Source organism: Bolinopsis microptera, chromosome 12 (assembly GCF_026151205.1).
Source record: "Bolinopsis microptera isolate Bmic1 chromosome 12, MBARI_Bmic_1.0, whole genome shotgun sequence".
NCBI classification, from domain to species: Eukaryota; Metazoa; Ctenophora; class Tentaculata; order Lobata; family Bolinopsidae; genus Bolinopsis; species Bolinopsis microptera.
This window is the reverse complement of record NC_087083.1, coordinates 6,249,436-6,269,803: the sequence shown is the minus strand read 5'-3', so window position 1 is coordinate 6,269,803 and position 20,368 is coordinate 6,249,436. Positions and strand designations below refer to the sequence as shown.

Genomic DNA, 20,368 nt, shown 5'->3' with positions numbered 1-20,368 from the left:
GCTTAAATATTCGTTGGCTATTATGCGTGCACAGTTAAATTAAGTCTTCAAGATTCTCAAGAAAGAATCGGCCGATTATCAGCCGATTTCAGCAGATCACGTGACCAACTTTCTTACTTACACGTGACCAACTCTCCCTCCATCACGTACTTATCAGTATGAGGTTCTAATATCGCAAGAATGTTACCATTTTAATAAATTTACTGTGTGAGTTACAGCAATATGCAATAATTATGCACCTTTTTCATGTGTAATTCTAAAGCGAGGATAGAAGATCTTGGAAACAAAATCCGTAATTAATTTATCAGTTCTGTCTAAATGATGTCCCACTAGAAGAACCAGGGCATACCCACAAAGTTCGACCGATGAGGGTTACATAATCTAGGTTAGATTTAAGTGGAGATTTAAGGGTAGCATCCCTTCTTCCCTAGTCCCTACTCACTAGGGACTATCAGTGGCGTAACGTTGCATGTTGGCACCCCTCCCTAAAATTAGACAAATTAGGTGACTTTAGAGGATGACTGTCGGTGGACCATGAATTCTCTGCATCTACAGTCTACACAGCATCTTTTTATGTTCATTATACTGATTCCAAAAAGCATAATCTTTACGCGAGCATTAAATTCTGCGTTGAGATAATCATAGGCCTGTCAGAGATTACAGCCCAAGGAAATCTTACAGTTATTTCCATGTTCCGTAACTTAATAGTGTAAGTGAGACAATGTTTCAGATAACAAAATTATTCAAAACCTCGACGTATTAACTTATACTTTTTGATATTCATAATTCGGCTATGAATTCTTAATTATCAAATTTCTCAAATTTCACGTTTTTTGTCGTTGTACGTGTTTTATTTTAGTGTATGTTCCAATTTGTTGGGTGTTGTTTCTCCGTTTACAGCTTATCGGCTGGTATTGAGTATTGAGTATTAAATTACTCAAGTTTACAGCTATGTTACAATTTACAAAGAGCTTGCACCATCCTGGGACTAGCAGAACTTTTACTTTGCTGTCAAAGTGTTTAATATGTGCAATGAGCGAGAATGATACCACCAACTAGTTTCAAGTCCGTGAAATTTGATTTTGTCGAAAATTATATTAGTAGAAAAAAGTCAAATTTAAGTGGTACACCCTATATATCAGATATCTTGTTTTGTGCTTTGCAAAGAAATAAACAAAAAATTCTAGTTACCTGTTTTTTATAAGTGGGAAATAATGAACTAAAAGATAAACACTATCTTTTGCTCCGTAGTGAACTTTTGCTCCTGAAAAGTACATTATTATAAAGTAAGCAGTCTCCGACAGGTATTAGACAAGAACTCCAAACTTTCATAAGGACATTTGTACATTTAACTCTTAAATTATTCAGCAATACACTGTATGAAGCAAATTAGTATACAAAATAATTAAATCAACAACTAGATTATAAGGCCACCGAAGTAAAATTAGTTATATCTGCCTACTTTATTATGGAAATACACAACGAAATATGGCGCAAAAACCTTTGAATGCGATTTATATTATCAAATAACGGAGTAGTTCGCTGTTTATTAGTCTCATGATTGAAATACTGATATCTGGATATTATCCGGTTGGAAGAGACAAGGACAAGTGAAACAAGGAAGTTAGGAGTAAGGGCAAATTTTCGGCGTCAACGCCATCTTCAGGCTAAAATTGTTATAAATGTTAGTATATAATAAATGCTTCTATACTAGTTAAAATGCTAAATTAAAATTACACACACTGAATACAGGTACATTACATTGAAAATAGTGATGTACACACGTTTTACACTCTGTCCAAGTACATAATATCTACTGAACAGCAGGGTCGTGTGCTATTTGTTTAAATTTGTCTTTGAATATGTTGTAAAAGAAATCCCTTAAGCTTCTCGCACTCTTCTTTGTTATTGATACTAGGTTTAAATAAATTAATGTAGTAAGCTTCTGTCACTTTACGTTTAATGGTGCTATATAAGTTAATTTCTAAAATATCGAAGGAAATATCTGGTTCTATGTTATCGTGAAACTCTGAATAATGAGCAGCCAACGCATTATCAGGATAGGTTAAAGGCCTGTTGACTGCTCTTCGATGCTCTGAAAATCTATCGTGTGCTGTTCTACTCGTTTCCCCTATATATAGCTCTTGACATAATTTACACGTAACTTTGTCACCCTACGCGCGTGGGGTGGACTCCTGGGGTGGACTTTTATTCAGCGCGTATTTTGTAGCCTGTTCAACTTGACGTTTTGATTCGTTACTATCTCAATGTCACAGATACACAGAATGTGAGGTGATCATCTTAAAGAGAAACGTCTCAGCTTTCACCTGGTGTAAAGTTTATCTTTGTACTCAAAATATAGCTCGCTCAGTGTGCAATAGAAGTTGACAATACAATAACCACGTCTGCGACCGGTCGTCAGATACCGGAGTGTTGCACAAAATTGGGTCCCTAAATTAAAATTCTATGACACAGTTACCATGCAGAAATGTCTAGGGAAACATTTGGTGAAAGTTTCAACTCTCTACTATAAAAATAGCGATAGTTATTGAAGATAAACCGTGAGAAACTCCCTCTTGTCGATATCAACGCTCTAGGAACCTCCCTTCTGTACCACGTGACAACGATTTGAGCGTCACGTGGCCGTCACGTGGCCGTCACGTGACGAAAGTGCGCGCATCGGATGGAGCAGTCTCGTGGGAAATCCTGATTGCCTGATCGATCTCGTGGGAAATCCTGATTGCTACGGAAAGGGCTGACAACCACAGTTATTTCCCTTCCTCAATTTTCCAGTTCACTTGCTCAGTGCTGTCAGTTGTTTTTTGTTTGCCCTGCTATATAAACTTCACTCCGTCATAATCCCCTACTCCCCTATCCAATGAACTGTTTCTGTTACAGCTGCCATTCTGTTGACTGGACCCTAACTTAGTCTTATCATTTTCACTTGATAACTTTATCCGTGTGCACTTTCTCGAAACTCAACTTATCTTTGTCAAGACTCAGCTAATCTCAGAACTAAATGTTGCCTTAACAGACTTACTTGTCACTGCACTGGGCCCTCCTTTAAATGCAAATATCATATGAGCAGCTGATCGATTTATTGCTTGAACTGTGCATCCTTTTTAAAAATAAATAAGGTCAATTTTACTATCGTGAAACTTAGTCACTGAAGACAACGCAATCTGGCTGTGCCGGTTCCCCTCTGCCTAGATCACTTAGAATATCCATAGTTAGCAATACTTTTATCGGTTAATGCAGCGATATAGCCAGTTATCAATGCTACATAGTAGATTTTAGCCTGTTCCAATCATCCTTATATCGCGTTAATGGAATTTATGAAATTGCCTACCGTTCAAATCGCTCTCTGTTGTTAGCACCACACTGATTAACTACGATGTTCCAATTTTTTAGAATTATGTCCGACATAATTCTAATTTTTGCTGTTACAGCAGATAGTTATGGTGTAATGGCACGCAGGAATAAGTCATCCCTGTCCTCCAAAAAGCCCATGAAAAGGTATTTGGTAAGCTATGTCTTTTCCAATATCAAATCCAATGTATCACAATCTGTGGACTTTCTACTCAAAAACTAGATTGATTAATTGATAATTCATTGCTGATTGTTCACGCGCCCTGTATGGAAGTATATAAATGGTAATCCGCATACTCCAGGAAGAATTGAAGCAATCTCAAAAGAAAAGAAGGGAATCTGGATCCTTCGTCGGATCGTCAAAGAGCTTAGAGGGGAGCTCTACGCTTCACTGGCCATGCAAAGCAGGGAGAGTGACGGAGGCGGAGGCACTGCTGGCTGCTGGAACGGACATTAACAAGCTGGACAGAACGCAGTTTAACCCTTTCATGGACGCGATCAACTCAGGTAAATCATTCGACCGCCTTAACAATATGGGTTTATTGGTAATAGTAGCAAGAGGTTTTAGTCATGCGTTTGATTACAGCACAGTGTGAAACCCTGAAGCATACGTCGAGCTCTAAACTCTGTTTTGTCTAATAATCAATTATTTGAATATTGAAGGATTAAATTTGGTAACTTGATGATCACACAATTAACAGGACAGGTCGACTGTGCTAGATGGCTGCTGAGGCAAGACGGTTTAAAGCTTCAGACCGAGATATGGTCGTTTTGTAGGGAGAGGGTGCTAGAGTCATTGCTAACAGCTTAACAGAAGGTAAAATCCTGAACTTTTGTTCATTGATTAAAAATCACCATTCAGACATACAATCGTTCAGATGTAAAAATTATTTATTCACTATTTTGGATTACATTTAGTTACAGGACTTAGGACTAACATGCGACAGCCGTCGTTGACCTTTGTCTTTAATTCAACAATGTAGGGAGAGCGATCCATGGCTGTCCCGATAGACCCACTCAGACTCCTGCCGGAAGATACTCCTCCGGTTGATCCAGATGAGACAGTTCTAGCAGATGATCAGTTACAGACTGAAGAACATATCCCACAGATCAATGCGTCAACATCTGCAAATGAAGGTACTTCAATCTGCTCTTCTTGTATATGTCTTTGTGCCTGCGTCTGTGATTGTACTGAAGTGTACTCTGTGTGTTTGTGTCTGTGTCTGTCTTTGTATCGTGTGTGTGTCTCTGATTGTACTGCGTGTGTCTGTAATTGTAATGTAGTGCACTGAAGTGAACTATGTGTGTTTATGTGTGTGTGTCTGTGTGTGTCTGTGTGTGTCTGTGTGTACTGTGTCTGTCTGTGTGTCCGTCTGTGTCTGTGTGTGTCTGTGTTTATGCCTGTGTCTGTGTGTCTATGTCTGTATGTGTTTGTGGGTGTGTGTCTGTGTGTCCTTGTCTGTGTGTAACTGTGTCTGTCTGTGTGTCTGTCTGTGTGTCCGTCTGTGTCTGTGTTTATGCCTGTATGCCTGTATGTCTGTGTCTCTGTGTGTGTGTGTCTATGTCTGTATGTGTTTGTGGGTGTGTGTATCTGTCTGTGTGTGTGTGTGTGTGTGTGTGTGTGTGTGTGTGTGTGTGTGTGTGTGTGTGTGTGTGTGTGTGTGTGTGTGTGTGTGTGTGTGTGTGTGTGTGTGTGTGTGTGTGTGTGTGTGTGTGTGTGTGTGTGTGTGTGTGTGTGTGTGTGTGTGTGTGTGTGTGTGTGTGTGTGTGTGTGTGTGTGTGTGTGTGTGTGTGTGTGTGTGTGTGTGTGTGTGTGTGTGTGTGTGTGTGTGTGTGTGTGTGTGTGTGTGTGTGTGTGTGTGTGTGTGTGTGTGTGTGTGTGTGTGTGTGTGTGTGTGTGTGTGTGTGTGTGTGTGTGTGTGTGTGTGTGTGTGTGTGTGTGTGTGTGTGTGTGTGTGTGTGTGTGTGTGTGTGTGTGTGTGTGTGTGTGTGTGTGTGTGTGTGTGTGTGTGTGTGTGTGTTCTTTCATAGAAGTTGTTATTTCCAAGATACGAAGTTCGAAAAGCTAGCATTTAGTAATAGACGAATTTTGCAGCTGATATCAGAATCGACATGATGATGGTACTACACGAGATGCTCATGGAAAAGGTCTCTGTTTGCTTTCCTCCTCCCACGAGCAGTACAAAGTGTGGGTTCAACTTTAATCTGATAGAAGATATCGTATGCGGAACCCAAGCCCGGCCATGTCTGTACATAATAACGAAAGAAACCGGTAAGTTTCTAATCATGTAAATGTTCGGCCGAACGTTTGCATTCATTTTAGACTAGTGACGAAAATCAACAATCGTTTGCCAGTTTGGTTTGCAAAATCGACAAAAAATAGTCCATTCCCCATGGCCATGATATTAGAATTCTGCCCGTTGAAATCGGCCACTCTGATTTTTATCATTGAACTTCACATTGATGACATGTTCATTCTCTACAGGTTATGCTGCGAGGGCGTTTACCTCGATAGATGTTGAAAATGCCCACAGCATTATAAATCATTTGGACCGCCGAGGGGTCCAAAACTCCTCAATCGAAGAGCTTAGTAGACACGCCAGCAACCTACAGAGACTTCAAATTCTCAGGAAACCTCTCTAGGACGGTAATACATTAACTTGTTTAGTTAATAAATTTAATAAGTAGATTTTGAGTGATGATTACTGAATACAGATATCGAGCCTCGAGGTACCATAAAAAGGGTATATAAACTTATCACTTATGCTTATATGCTTATACTATCAATGAATATCAAATCGCCTTCTCTAGTTATCAAACCCAACATAAGTTAAATCTCTGCCTACAAGGACTATTTGATATTTACAACAGACCGAGTGAATGTCTCAATCTTTTCAGGAAGCTTTATACTCCGACATCCACAATTTACCACGCCCCTGAGATCGACAAAGGTCTTTCTGATAGATTGACTTCCAGCCAATTCGATCTATCGAAGCCGAGTGGGAAGAACAAAGAACTGAAACCCCATGGTCGCAACGATGCTCCTCGCGGACAAGGGAGAGTTAGGGCCATCGGTGGTCACAAGACTGGATAATATTTATTTTTTAAGCGTTGAGGTTGTCACGAAAGCGTACTGTAACGGGACTATCAGATTTGAGTGATTTGATTTTGTGATTTGCAGTTCACGTGATTTTATTGTGATTTTAGACTGTAAAAACTATAAAGGTTCAAGTTGAACTATCGTCGCCATGATTATGTATTTTGGAACTGTTCACGTTGAAATTGCTTCGTTAATCAGCATTCTTCCTTGGTTACTTTCTACTGTGTAATGCAGCTACGATCAACGATACTTAGCTAGTACATTCATAGTAACACTAACTGCACTGAGAAGAGTAAAAAATTTGAGCTTTGACGGAATAACATTTCCTTGTTTTTAGATACGGTTACTACTCTAGTGAGGGGTTCATAGCTGATCATTAAGGTCTTACTCACAATAATTTGTGCTCTGATATTGGCCGTACTGACGGCTGTTGAAAAAGCCACTCCGTCAGATGCGCGCCGCAAGAGTCCACCCCTGTAGACCCCACTACGTACAAAATTTGAAATTTTCCCAAAAACTTCTGATTAAGCTAGTTTGTTTTCAATAACTTTTGCAATATTTACAGTAGACCCTTCAAATTTTCACCAAATGTTACTCCAGACATTTCTGCATGGTAACTGTGTCATAGAATTTTAATTTAGGGACCCAATTTTGTGCAACACTCCGGTATCTGACGACCGGTCGCAGACGTGGTTATTGTATTGTCAACTTCTATTGCACACTGAGCGAGCTATATTTTGAGTACAAAGATAAACTTTACACCAGGTGAAAGCTGAGACGTTTCTCTTTAAGATGATCACCTCACATTCTGTGTATCTGTGACATTGAGATAGTAACGAATCAAAACGTCAAGTTGAACAGGCTACAAAATACGCGCTGAATAAAAGTCCACCCCAGGAGTCCACCCCACGCGCGTAGGGTGTTTGTATATGACACATTTTGGTTTGCAGTCGTGATTTGTTGTGATGAGTGGACATATGATACAGTTTGGTATGGTGCAGTGTGGTTTGTCGTGTGGTCGTGATGAACATAAGATCTCTGAGAGTTTCTTACCTGGTGTGAATATGAATTTGACCGGTAAGTTGTGTGAGAGGGCAAATTGAGTGACTTCTTTGGAAAATGGCTCGTTGATGAATGGTAGAGTGCATGTTACGTGGTCGGTATCTTGTATGTTTGATGATGAAGGGTTATGACGTGTTGTAGGTGAGAGAGGGTGAAGTCGTCCTGTTTTGTTTATACGTCGTGGGTCTTGGTAACCGTTGTTGACCAACAAGTTGTCTACTATCTTCATGGACTCTTCTTTATACTCTGGTGTTGATGAGCAAAAAGCAGCCGTTTTGTAGAAGTTCTTGATGGTTGCTACTTTAGTTCCCTCATTGTGGTGGCTGTTGGCGTGCAGTGTGATATTCTTTTTCTGCTTCTTTCTGTAGAATTTGTGGTGTAGTGTTCCCTGTTCGTCGATCTTTATCTGGGTGTCGAGGAATGGGGTGAAATCCTGACGGCTTTCCGGATAGTCAATTTCCCATTTGAGCAACTGGTCTGGGTCCTCGTTTGAGATGGACTCCACTATCCTCAGAGCTTCTTCTTTGGAGCTGGCTAGACTCCCGGCATCATCCACGTATCTCCGGTAGAATGAGACGTGTAAATCAGTGTAAATCGATCTTCTCTCGAACATATATACTCGTACTATCGCTCCTATTGGTGATGGTTGGCACCCCATTTAAATCACATAATACCCAACTACCGACTATTTATTTAATACAGAAAACTCATAAATTTGATTGTAATGTCTTAGTTTCAGATGTAGATATTATTTCTAATTGTAAAATACGTCCAATTGTGTCTTGTATAAATTCCCCTTCTGAGAAGCTTGCTTGGATTGTTAAATCTATTCTATCTCCTCTGCTTAATCATGTTCCATCTCACCTGAGCAATATACACACTCACCTAGAAGAGCTTCAAAACATGTCACATCAACAACTCTCAGGTCTCTCATTCTTCACAGCTGACGTCACAGCACTGTACACAAACATCAACATCAGTGGCTGCATTCAAGACCTCATTACACTCACCGAAGAACATTGGGAAGACCTCGACACCTGGGGTCTAACACTCACGCACATCCACAAGATCCTTGAATTCGTCTTCACCAACTCATACTTTACATATCACTCAAGACTCTACCTCCAGAAAATTGGTCTCTTTAACCTATCCTGATAATGCGTTGGCTGCTCATTATTCAGAGTTTCACGATAACATAGAACCAGATATTTCCTTCGATATTTTAGAAATTAACTTATATAGCACCATTAAACGTAAAGTGACAGAAGCTTACTACATTAATTTATTTAAACCTAGTATCAATAACAAAGAAGAGTGCGAGAAGCTTAAGGGATTTCTTTTACAACATATTCAAAGACAAATTTAAACAAATAGCACACGACCCTGCTGTTCAGTAGATATTATGTACTTGGACAGAGTGTAAAACGTGTGTACATCACTATTTTCAATGTAATGTACAATACCATTGGATGTAACCTGTATTCAGTGTGTGTAATTTTAATTTAGCATTTTAACTAGTATAGAAGCATTTATTATATACTAACATTTATAACAATTTTAGCCTGAAGATGGCGTTGACGCCGAAAATTTGCCCTTACTCCTAACTTCCTTGTTTCACTTGTCCTTGTCTCTTCCAACCGGATAATATCCAGATATCAGTATCGCGATTTATATTTTCAAATAAATGAAGAATAGCAATTGCGGCTCCACACTTTACACACAAATTACTAATAATATAACCCACTAACTAATGACATAACTAAATATTAATACTATAAATTATAAGTTCTAACTAATAATATACCGTAATTTATAAGTTCTAACTAATAATGAAATATATTTAAACTAAATAATAATGAAATATATAACTAACTAATAATTATGCCCTCACCGATAACATCTGACAGATGAATGTACTTAAGCCGGTAGGAGTAGGCCCCCTTTCCATCTCTAATGCAAATGCCAGCACTAGTTAGAATGAGGAAGGTCTCGGTGTCCACATTGTTCACTGTGTATACAAACTCGTCTGCTAAGAGTGCCTCTGACATTCACCCTAGTGCTGAGTTCTAATTAACTAATTAATTAGTTAATTTTTTAGTTAGGAAATTAGTTACTTATTAGATTTATTATTTATATCCACCTGCCCAAATGAATTTGGACAAGATGTAACCTTTGCTTAGGCCATCCTGCCATGAACTTACAACTTTTTACAGGCATGGTTGACACTGAACGTTTTGCTGTTTTTGAAATTCAGGCTGTGGCCAAAGCGCATACTATGTACTAAAATTGAAAAACTCTAAGATTTTGGCCCCCTCATGAAGAAAATCATTCCTACGCCCCTGACTACCGTTTACATAAAGTTTGATTGATTTTAAGTTTATCCAAGATAATGTTTTGTCACACAGAATAAAACTCGTCGAAATTCTAAAAGCTAGTCGAAAATTAATTCTAATAATGTAATATTTTGTTGTTTTGTTTGGGGACCGGTTTTTGGTACACCGGGCACCGGCCAATGTTTACAAAATCATATGATACATAACAATATAATTTTATTTAATATACGTGAATATGAAAATTGAAAATTATGATGTAACCTTTACGTTTATTCATAAAAAAAGCCAAAACTTTAAAAATTAAAACTTGCATATCATAATTTATTAACAGTGACAAATAATTTGATTTGATACGACAGATGATCACACGCACTGTTTTATAATAAGCTACTTGTGTCGGATTAACGATTAGTTGGCAGTGCAGAGTCGATAGTAAAGTGCTCTGTATCAGTATAATAGTGCTCGGTTTGAAGTTTAAAAAAAATATATATACTTGATAAAATGATAAAATGTATTATACCAAGACTAGATAAGATTCCTACAAACTTTTGATAACTTTAAGCTTCTTATAAGGGGTCGTTCCCATATTACGTAATCAATATTTTAGCAATTTTTAATCAACCCAAACCCCCCCTCCTGACAGCAATATTACGTAATCATGGCCTGACCCCCCCCCCCCCCCCGGCCCCCCCCCCCCCCCCGGCCCCCCCCCCCCCCCCCCCCCCCCCCCCCCCCCCCCCCCCCCCCCCCCCCCCCCCCCCCCCCCTTTTGACTTATTTCCTGGAAAACACTTAGCTAATGTCATACGCTAATCTTGTAAACCTTTTGCCTTTTCAAGCTGAAAACAATCCAGTAAAAATATTCCGAAATTTATAAGTTTCAGAAATTTATAAGTTTCCGAAATTTATAAGTTTACATATTGTTTTCTATCCCGATTTCGAAGTCTCCACCTGTATGTATCGAGAATGACTCAGGCCAAAAATTTTCTAAGTCAAAAATTTAGTAGTTTTCCTGGAAACTACTTTTCTCCACAGTTCATGCCACCCTGATCATTATGAGCCGCAAATATTTGTTTGGTTTTTACTTCTTCGAAGTCTAGACTTACTCCTCAATATACGATCTTGGAGTCGAGGCTCCCCCTTTGTAATGCGATCTCGGAGGGCAGGCCTCCCTTAGCTATGCAATACGAGTTCGAAAGCGGGGAGTCTGCCTTTAAATGAACATAATATCCCCTAGCTATGCAATACGAGTTCGGAAGCCGGGAGTCTGCCGTTCAATGTGCGTATCGAGAATGACTCGGCCGAAAATTTTCCAAGTCAAAAATTTTAAACGTTTTCCTGGAAACTACTTTTATTTTCTCCACAGTTTATGCAACCCTGATCATTATGAGCCGAAAATATTATTCAGCCCTCGAGCATTTTTCTTGGAAATTTCTGGTTGATATCCGGCCAATCACCTTCGAAACCACTTACTTTAGTCGGATATCCGATCAATTTCAAAATTTTATCACTATCAGGGTGAAATTGAGTGGAATTTGAATTGAAATATGGTCAAATTGTTATTATTCTAGAGGGTAAAAAAGAAAATTTTGATTATGTAATCATCAACCAAACCCACCCCCCCCCCCCCCCCCCCCCCCCCCCCCCCCCCCCCCCCCCCCCCCCCCCCGAAATCAACCGTAAGTATTTGGAAACGTCCTCCCCCTCGGCTGATTACGTAATAATATGTGAACGACCCCTAACTAAAAACTACACAAAATTATGTAATAAAAACTGCTGTACATGTAAACTACTCATAAAATGAACACGTAACACATGCTGTATCATGTTAACAAGTTTAAAGGATAGAATAATGTAAAATATAAATCTAATTATGATTATCAATCTTCATAAGCATTAACAATCAAACCCATATCTCCATATATAAACAGTGTTGCACACTGCTATTGATGATTTTCACACCAAGCTGCCGCAAACGTTTAGACACGGCGTAATCAGCGCACTAGCCGATATAATATACACACTCAATTTCATTCTTGCCCGAAAATTAAAAAAAACAGAAATTGCAGTCAGCAATATTGTTTTTAAACTTATCAACTAGACTACCAGACCGTTTAGATTTTAGAACCTACTAATCTAACCAATACATGTTATTGGAATAGCTCTAAAAGGACCGATAATTTGATACAATATATCATGCACGACTAAGGGACTAAGAACCATCTATCTATCTTCCAATTGATATACCAGCAATGATACGTATAATAGGTGAGCACATAATATGGGTAATAGCATTAAAAGCAGGTTCATTGTTTTAATACAAGCTATTGAGTATTAACGGATACGATATTACCAAGAACTGTTAACTGGTACAAAGGCAATTGATCTTCAGGGGGTACCGTCTATGGAAGTCCATTGTTCTAAGTGTGTAAAGTTCACAATTGTTGGTTTCTGGTGTACTTATTGTGTAAGTATTGTGTTTTCCCCCAATTCCTCAATACTCTGAGCTGATGTGCAGCTATTTAACAAAGACAATAATAATTTGCCAATAGTCTGGTGATGTCATTTATAGGAACCAACAATTTGATGCATCATATTATTATGATCTACGCAACGTTTATGATAACTGTGAAATGTCAAATATTATTTTTAAATCAAGCCTCATCCGTTAACCTTTCTAGGGAAGGTTTCCAACTGAATTAGGGCAAAATCATTTATTTTCCAACTTTCCTGTTCTCAAAGATCCCAGCAAATCTGGGTTTACATGCAATATAACCCAATATGGTTATTTAAAATAAAATACTGGTTTGCTGAATTATCGCAATCTAGTCAAGAGTGCAATGCGTTAATTCAGGCTTATCCAGAAGAAAAAATATGGATCTAAATATATTCTAAATTCCAAACATATCCTTGAAGAAACTGTCACCTACATGATAAAAATCTAAACAGTTAAAAATATTTCAATCCTAAGAAGTAAATAATAACAGAAAATATCAGCATTGAATAATGTTCTGTTTTTTAATTTGGTTTTAAAGTTTTTTTTTGTTTAAAATTCAGTGAAACTTCTCATTGTATTTTTACAAAATAGATGCTATGAACATCTAAAGGATATTTATCATTGTCACTTCCACCGATTTTTGACGAAACATCTGCTGAAAGAGAGACATACCAGCCATGCTGGGCCGCGACCGCCATCATTTTGCCCAAAACAGCTCTCATGTGATAGAAAACAGCACCCTTGGACATACCATGAGCAGTCCAGGGCCACCCCTGAACGTTTATTTCTAGGTTCGAGTCTGGTAAATTGACCTCCTTTTGAACACCAAACGGATAGAACTGGTAGATACAATCCCTCATTTGGACACCAACATCAATGGGAAAATCAAGTAGTCGAAGCCTATTTAAGCTGGTCAATGACAAACAAGCATATCTGCAGTTTACTGGGTATGGATTTTTCCGGAAGAGAATAGAGGCTTTATCAGTCAATCTACGGCTTATGTCAATTGCGTAAAGAGGAGTATATCCATTTTGCCCAAAAACTTCCATAATCCGTGAAATACTTCTTCGTGCAACAATGGCTTCATGATCTGTGGAATGCCAAGGATTTCCATGTACCTTTATCTCATGGCTACCGTAATAATCCAGCTTTTCTTGGATAGAAAGACCAGCAGTAGTAATAGCTGTCTCCATGGGCTCTAGGAGGTGGTTGCAGTTGATTAACCTAAATCTGTCCATTTTAGACAAGGTCAGCATACAGAAATCATTTGGATGAGCAGTAAAAGTCGGATCGTATATAAAGAAGAAGGAGTCGGCAGTCCCTTTTAAATTAGTTGAAGCAAGAAGCCTCCAGTTTAGTCCACCCATCCTTCCAACCAAACTGCAAATTGCTTTTCGGGTGTTTATCCCATCTTCGTGAGTATGACCCCAGTATCCATTTAAAGAAATCTCATGCAGCATCTCACCAGAGGACATAATATCCTCGGTTCCCGATACACCCTTGGGCCATGCATCTCCAAGAGCTAGCATAACTGCTTGTTTTATATGTTCATCATGATGCAGAAGGGCAAGTTTGTTGCCGCGCATTCCACCAGGAGCAATACAGCAAACTCTAGATCGAGCTCTGTTTTCGTTGGGTACCGGACTCTTTGAAAAGAACCAAGTAGCCTGGTCACATTGTCGTGCTAAATCACTGCTTATGTGCATGTTGTAGCCTAAATTGTACATTTCTTCCAACAGACATAGAGCAAAGAACTTTCCAAGAGTAGCTCTGTCTTTTCCTCCCCCAGCCGTGAAAGTGTGCATATCCCCAACATGCATCTTTAGAGTACCGTAGTATTCAATAAGAGGACCTCGAGTGAATCCACATTTGGCAGTTATTTCTTGGTCGAGTCTTTCAAGCATTTCTCTCACATCTGGAGTCACATTCATGACCCTTATCTTTGATAGCGAACATATTGAGATTGCAATGTAGGAATCAGGAATTGCGGCTACAGATAACTCTGATGCTTGGTTTCCCATGTTACCTATAAGTTGAGATGTTATTAAGTTATTGTTTCATTAATTATTGAACATTGTAACAAAAGAATACTAATTTAGGTAATGGCAATGCTATTTCTGGGGTGATGCAAAAATACTGTTTAGTTCCCAATCCCGTTATTTCTGTCATGATAAAAACCATGCCAAGGCTAAAGGGTCAGGAGTTTGTCTTTACCTGAAAAATTCTTTAAACTTTAATAAGACTAGCAGGAACCCTTTTTAACCCTTGAGTGGTGTCAAGACTCAAGAGACTAAATAAATGATTACCTATTTAATTCGCGTTTTTGACACCACTTGGGAGTCCACATTTTTGGCACTAAAATTTTTATTTCTTGGCCAATTTTTTATTTTTTCATGCTGATTTGGAGGCCATTAAAGCATTTGACCCAGCCAAAAAAGTTTCAGTTGTATATCTTTTACGGTTTTTGCGGAAAGTCGCGTTAAAGTTGATGCCTTGGTGTCAGTAAAATGGCACGGATATATATCGTCTTGCTTTATATATAGTAAGATTACTGGCTAATCTCTCTGTAATGAGCACATAACATAGAATCACTGTTTGTAAATTTTGTATCTATCACCAGTATGAAATTTGTATCTATCACCAGTATGAAATTATATTGCAATTATATTGAATCTATCTACAATAGCTCAAAGGTTCTTGAAAATTGCAAAACATTCTCCATAAAAGAGTTGAATGCCACCATCCTACCTAAACATTCAGTTAAATATTAGTCAAAATTATTTCTTAACATTGATGGAAATGCATCAAACTTTGACAACTTTGCAGTTGAGCTGTCTTGTATTGACCACAAATTCTCTGTTATCGGCCTTGCAGGAACAAACACCAATCCCGAAAATGGAGCCCTTTATCAGCTTAACGGATACTCCTCCTGTTACCAATCACGTTACTTTTGTCAAAAGAAAAACCAGTTCAAGAGTAAAGGGTCAGGAGTGTGTCTTTGCCTGCACGATTCCCTTAACTTTAACAAGATTACTGGCTTATCTCTCTGTAATGAACACATAGAATCACTATTTGTATCTATCACTAGCTTGCAAGACCCAACTGTTGTAAGTAAAATACAATTTTTTTAAGATAAGATGTAGGGGTTATCTACCGTCCCCCAAACGCATCACTTGAACTGTTCAACGAAGCAAATGAACGTATTCTCTCAAAACTGAATGGTAAAAAAGTATACATTCTTGGTGATTTCAATGTCAACATTTTGAAAGACCCATCTCCATCAGAGGACAAATTCTAAGAAATAATATTCAACAACGGCTTCACACCAACCATATCACTACCAACACACCAAATGCCTGGCTGTTCCAGGACTTGTATTGACAATATCCATACCAATGTAGTAGACCAATCCCTTATTTCTAATATGGAGTCTAACGGTTATTCTTCTAAATAAATAATACCTTTTTGTTTAATGCAGCCAAGCTTTGGAACATGTTCATAAAAAATTTTAACTTCAAGCAACTTGATAAACTTCCATTAACTTGATAAAATTGAGAACGAAAGCACTTCATGAATCTAAATATAATATTCTAAATTCCAAACATATCCTTGGAGAAACTGGCACCAACATAATAAAAATCTAAACAGTTACAAATATTTCAATACTAAGTAGTTGCAATGAAACAAAACATTTGTTGTTCTTTTTAATGAAACAAGATTTTTTTTTCAATGAAACAATGCGTTAAACGATCCATGGCCTTATTAAAATTCAATAATGAACTTTATATTATTAGTGCTGCAATTGCTGATAAATATTTTGGGAATCAATCTACTTAACGAGTGATACTCGTAAAATATTTGTTCCATTCCAGGACCGTCGACGAGTCCAACTCGGCGCGCGTCCTGGTAGGTTGTATGTTGCAAACCTACAACAATCTACCCAATCGTGGTGATAACATATTTTTGTGCTCGACCGGTTTAAAGTTTGAGTTTGTGCTCCAAAAGTGGTAAATCGGGTGCAAGTAAAGCTTTTACAGGCATCTGGCTCCTTTTTAACGGGTGATACTCGTAAAATAATTGTTTCAAATATTAAGACCGTCAACGAGTCCATCTCGGCGCGCGTCCTGTTAAGTTATAAACCTACAAATTCCTTTTTTATCAACTGCCTTTGGTTTAACCGCTGAGTCACATCTGGAAATGGTACGGGTATAATTGCAATATTCTACAAAATCAGCATGCTAAATTATATTTCAAAAACTCGTTTATCTTCACAATATTTAGAGTTTATGGTTTATATTAGGCGCGGCGCACTGAGCTGCTTATATAGCTTTTTCATTTTCGGCTTTGTGTTGTTACACGCTGTATAGCAGGTGGGTCAAGCACTGTGTTGCTGTAACCAGAGCCCTCTCGCTTGCAGTAGCGACCGCCGAAGTGAAACAAGCGCGTCACGCAGTATATAGTACGCATATACACATGGCTATGTGAAAGAACGGTGCCGCACCTAAGAAGCAAAAGAGTTATAAATATGGGTCAAGCTTAACACTTAAATTTCCTGAAAGTTTCGTCAAATTTAATTAATTATAGCTCAGTGGGTCATGCAGCACGCCACTCCATTTTTTCACTATTGTCACCAAAAAGTAAAAACCAAGAACGCTCGCGCTTTCAGCTAAGAACTTCAAAGTATTACAAATGATTGCTTTTTGGAATGTTTCTAATGAAGTTTTAGTAAGAATTGATATGATGGAGCCAGTTATGTTAGTAATAGAGAAAAACATAACGATTATTTTTGGTTTCATCCTTATGTGGCAATGAAACGATTAAGAAATTTTTATTCCATTGGGAAGTTTGATTAGGTTTTTAAAATAGGATAATGTTTTGATGAATTTAAAAAAAATATTGTATTAGATAAATAATTAATCTTGGTGGGGAAATATTTATAGAGTAAAGATACAGTTAAACTGCGAAGGCACAACACCAAACCAACCCTACTCTATCTCCCAAAAACAACCTTCTCCTGGTCGGCCATGTCCCTCATCCTGCACTTGACCCCCGCAGAGGTCACAAGCCCATCGGAGCACAAATGAGCGAGAAACGGGGAAGCCTTAGCTACCGGGCCAAGGACTGCATCACTAGCAGCGAAATATGGATATACCCTCCCTTTTACATGCGTTCAACCGGCACCCGAACCACACGCTGTTTCTTAGACATAACTTCCCACTTACATCAGTGTCTTCTCGCATCAAATGGCATCGGCAAGTGGCTACACTGTGTAGACTCAACCCTGAGCTTGATCAGAATCTTCAGTCACAAACCTGACACCGTTTCGGGGCTTTCATTGCGATACGGTTTTCTGTCAGGTGCCCCAGCAGTCTTTCTTGGACCACCATCTGATCTGACAATCACCCGAGGATACCTGCTAGAGCTCGCGATTTACGACGAGTTAGCTTATGGCACCTCTGGCTGTTAGGTGAAGTCATAAAGCTCAAACAGCTCTCATCTCCCACTCTCTTTTCCTAGACAGCAGATAAATCCATCTTGAACAATGGGCTGCATCCTTCCCACAATCTCTGACCAACTTCTTGAGGACTCTCCCAGTCAGACCAATCTTCCTTGATGCACACTCCAAACTTGCTGCGACCACACCTCTAGCACCAACCTCAACAGCAAAGCTGAAACATGACCACCCATTAGCTTTTTTTTTTTTTTTTTTTTAGAGAGGCTGGGCCTGGTTGGCCCACGAGAGGATAGCATATGAATGCTTTGCCTACCTCTGGGGTATGGCAGTCCTGTGGGAGGATGCCAGTGGAATCAAGATGTGTAATCAAGGATGATGGTTAGTGTTGTGGGGTGTGTCATAGATAAACGCTTAAGTGGTGGTTGAGTGTGGAAGAGAGAGGCGAAATAAGACGGCGTTAAAGTAGTCGCTATGTTACACCTGTCTGGTCCAACTCCTCTGGCACCACTAAGCGTTTAGTGTGGTTTGTAAAGTTGACAATGGTGGAGATGTGTTGGTTGTCGAATATGTCATTGACAGAGAGGTAGTAGTCCCGGAAATATTGACCTCTTATTTGGGCAATAGCCGGGCACTGTCCGAGAAAGTGTGAGACAGTCTCCTCTTCGTCGCCGCATTTAGGACAAGCACTTGTGTCTGATTTGCGAATGGTGTGTAGGTGTTTGTTGAGGCCACAATGTCCCGTGATGAGGTGCACTGCAGTTCTATAATTTTGTCTGTTGTTACTGAGTGTAGTGTTGAGATTTTTGATGATGTTGATGTTTTTATGTCCAAGTGTCAGTTTAGTAGTCAAGAAAACAACAATTTTATTTAGTATCAATTAAAGCAGACAAAAATATATTTTCTATATATATAACTAGCACGAACTTTAGATCAGATATCTTAGGGGACTTGGAGTAGCAAGAGATTGACTAGAAGGTATATACCTTCTAGTAGTAGCTTGTATTTCCGCTTGTAGACTGTTATACCGATCAAGCTTCAGCTCATGGGATGCAGCTATTCTCTCTTCCGACGGTACTGTAAGCTCCCACCAGATTACTCTCTTGGAAGCTTTCGAGAAAAGAACCAAATCTGGTCTTAATCTGGTCGTTGCTATGTCCGACGGGAATTTCAGCTGCTCATCCAGGTCTGCTAATACTATCCAATCAGTGGCCCCACTCAGAATCCCAAACCCACTGACTTTCGACCTCTTCACCTCCTTAAACCTCCCTCCTGCTGGGACAAACTCAATGGCTTTCCGAGTGACACAAGAACTCTTCCTCTATTGTCACCAAAAAGTAAAAACCAAGAACGCTCGCGCTTTCAGCTAAGAACTTCAAAGTATTACAAATGATTGCTTTTTGGAATGTTTCTAATGAAGTTTTAGTAAGAATTGATATGATGGAGCCAGTTATGTTAGTAATAGAGAAAAACATAACGATTATTTTTGGTTTCATCCTTATGTGGCAATGAAGCGATTAAGAAATTTTTATTCCATTGGGAAGTTTGATTAGGTTTTTAAAATAGGATAATGAAACAAGAAATTTTTGAAACAAGAAATTTAATTTTTAGCACATTTTACAGAGTAAAGAGATGTAAAACAATTTATAAAAATATAATGCTCATTTGGTGTATGACTTTTTGTCCTTGACTGTTAGTTTGATTTTGAAGGGACAGGCAACTAACGGGGCAGGGAATGTGCGTGCCTGAAAGCTTTTGCACACACCAAAACGCTAGTTCAGTTGAGTTTTTAGAGACAGGGCTCATATGAGGATCAGAAGAAAATTGTTAGCAGACGTTAGGGGTTCTGTTTGTGTTTGTTACTATGGGTTACAGTCTTGTTGTGACAGAAAGTCTACACTATATATATGCCTAAGTTTAAATTGTGTAGTTTGAGGATATAAGATGCAACTTTAAGATGGATATTGGAGAGCTGTTGAAAAATTATGTTCGTTGTATCAATGGTTATAATAAGCTAATATAAATATCTTAAACTATACAGTGCTAATTAAAAATTTCTGTATACTGCATTATCAAATTAAATGTTAAAAATTCAAAAATATACATTCATTTTATTTTATTAAAGACTTTCTCACACATACTTTTCTCACAGAACAAGACTTGGAAAACACTAGACTAGGGGAATTTCGCTGACATGTGTGTGACCAGCAAGTAGTGATCTTTCGAAGACAATATTGTTGCAGTCAAAATCTTTGATTGTCCAATCAAGCGGGGCGTGGCTGTGTTGATTATTTAATAGTGCACGTTTAAGCTTTCCCCGCAAACACATCACACTCATGGTAAAGTCATCCATTCTAATTTTTGGAGTAATCATGTTAAAAATTTTGGTTGATCTTGTATTATGGTTATCAGGTGGGTCAGCCTGACAAATAAGTAGGGTCGGCTTCCTTGTCGAGCATGTGTAGCCTTCATGTAAGGATATTGGAGCACGAAATTTCATTATCTTGTAGAGCTCGAGGTAACAGTGGTATGTATAGAGATTTTGGATAGCTAGGA

At 38.6% G+C, this 20,368-nt stretch overlaps 2 protein-coding genes and 1 long non-coding RNA gene across 51 annotated transcripts in view; 2 read left to right on the top strand and 1 right to left on the bottom strand.

Moving 5' to 3' along the window:
• Window positions 1-20,368, bottom strand: part of LOC134824322 (sphingosine kinase 2-like) — a 60,510-nt gene that overhangs the window by 20,127 nt on the left and 20,015 nt on the right. For all 4 annotated transcript variants that reach the window (XM_063836197.1, XM_063836196.1, XM_063836195.1 and 1 more), the window contains exons 2-3: window positions 9,423-9,592; window positions 1,192-1,264 (exon numbers count right to left, since the gene is read on the bottom strand). In XM_063836197.1, coding sequence (XP_063692267.1) covers window positions 1,192-1,264; window positions 9,423-9,579 — 230 coding nt within the window. In that variant the 5' untranslated portion in view covers window positions 9,580-9,592. The remainder of the gene's footprint in view (window positions 1-1,191; window positions 1,265-9,422; window positions 9,593-20,368) is intronic.
• Window positions 5,963-6,663, top strand: LOC134824248 (uncharacterized). The gene is made up of 2 exons (XR_010161371.1): window positions 5,963-6,016; window positions 6,268-6,663. It is a non-coding gene; the product is annotated as an uncharacterized LOC134824248 (long non-coding RNA).
• Window positions 10,199-20,368, top strand: part of LOC134824319 (serine/threonine-protein kinase MARK2-like) — a 63,602-nt gene continuing 53,432 nt past the window's right edge. For all 46 annotated transcript variants that reach the window (XM_063836193.1, XM_063836192.1, XM_063836185.1 and 43 more), the window contains exon 1: window positions 10,199-10,210. The gene's annotated coding sequence lies outside the window, so the exon portion shown is untranslated. The remainder of the gene's footprint in view (window positions 10,211-20,368) is intronic.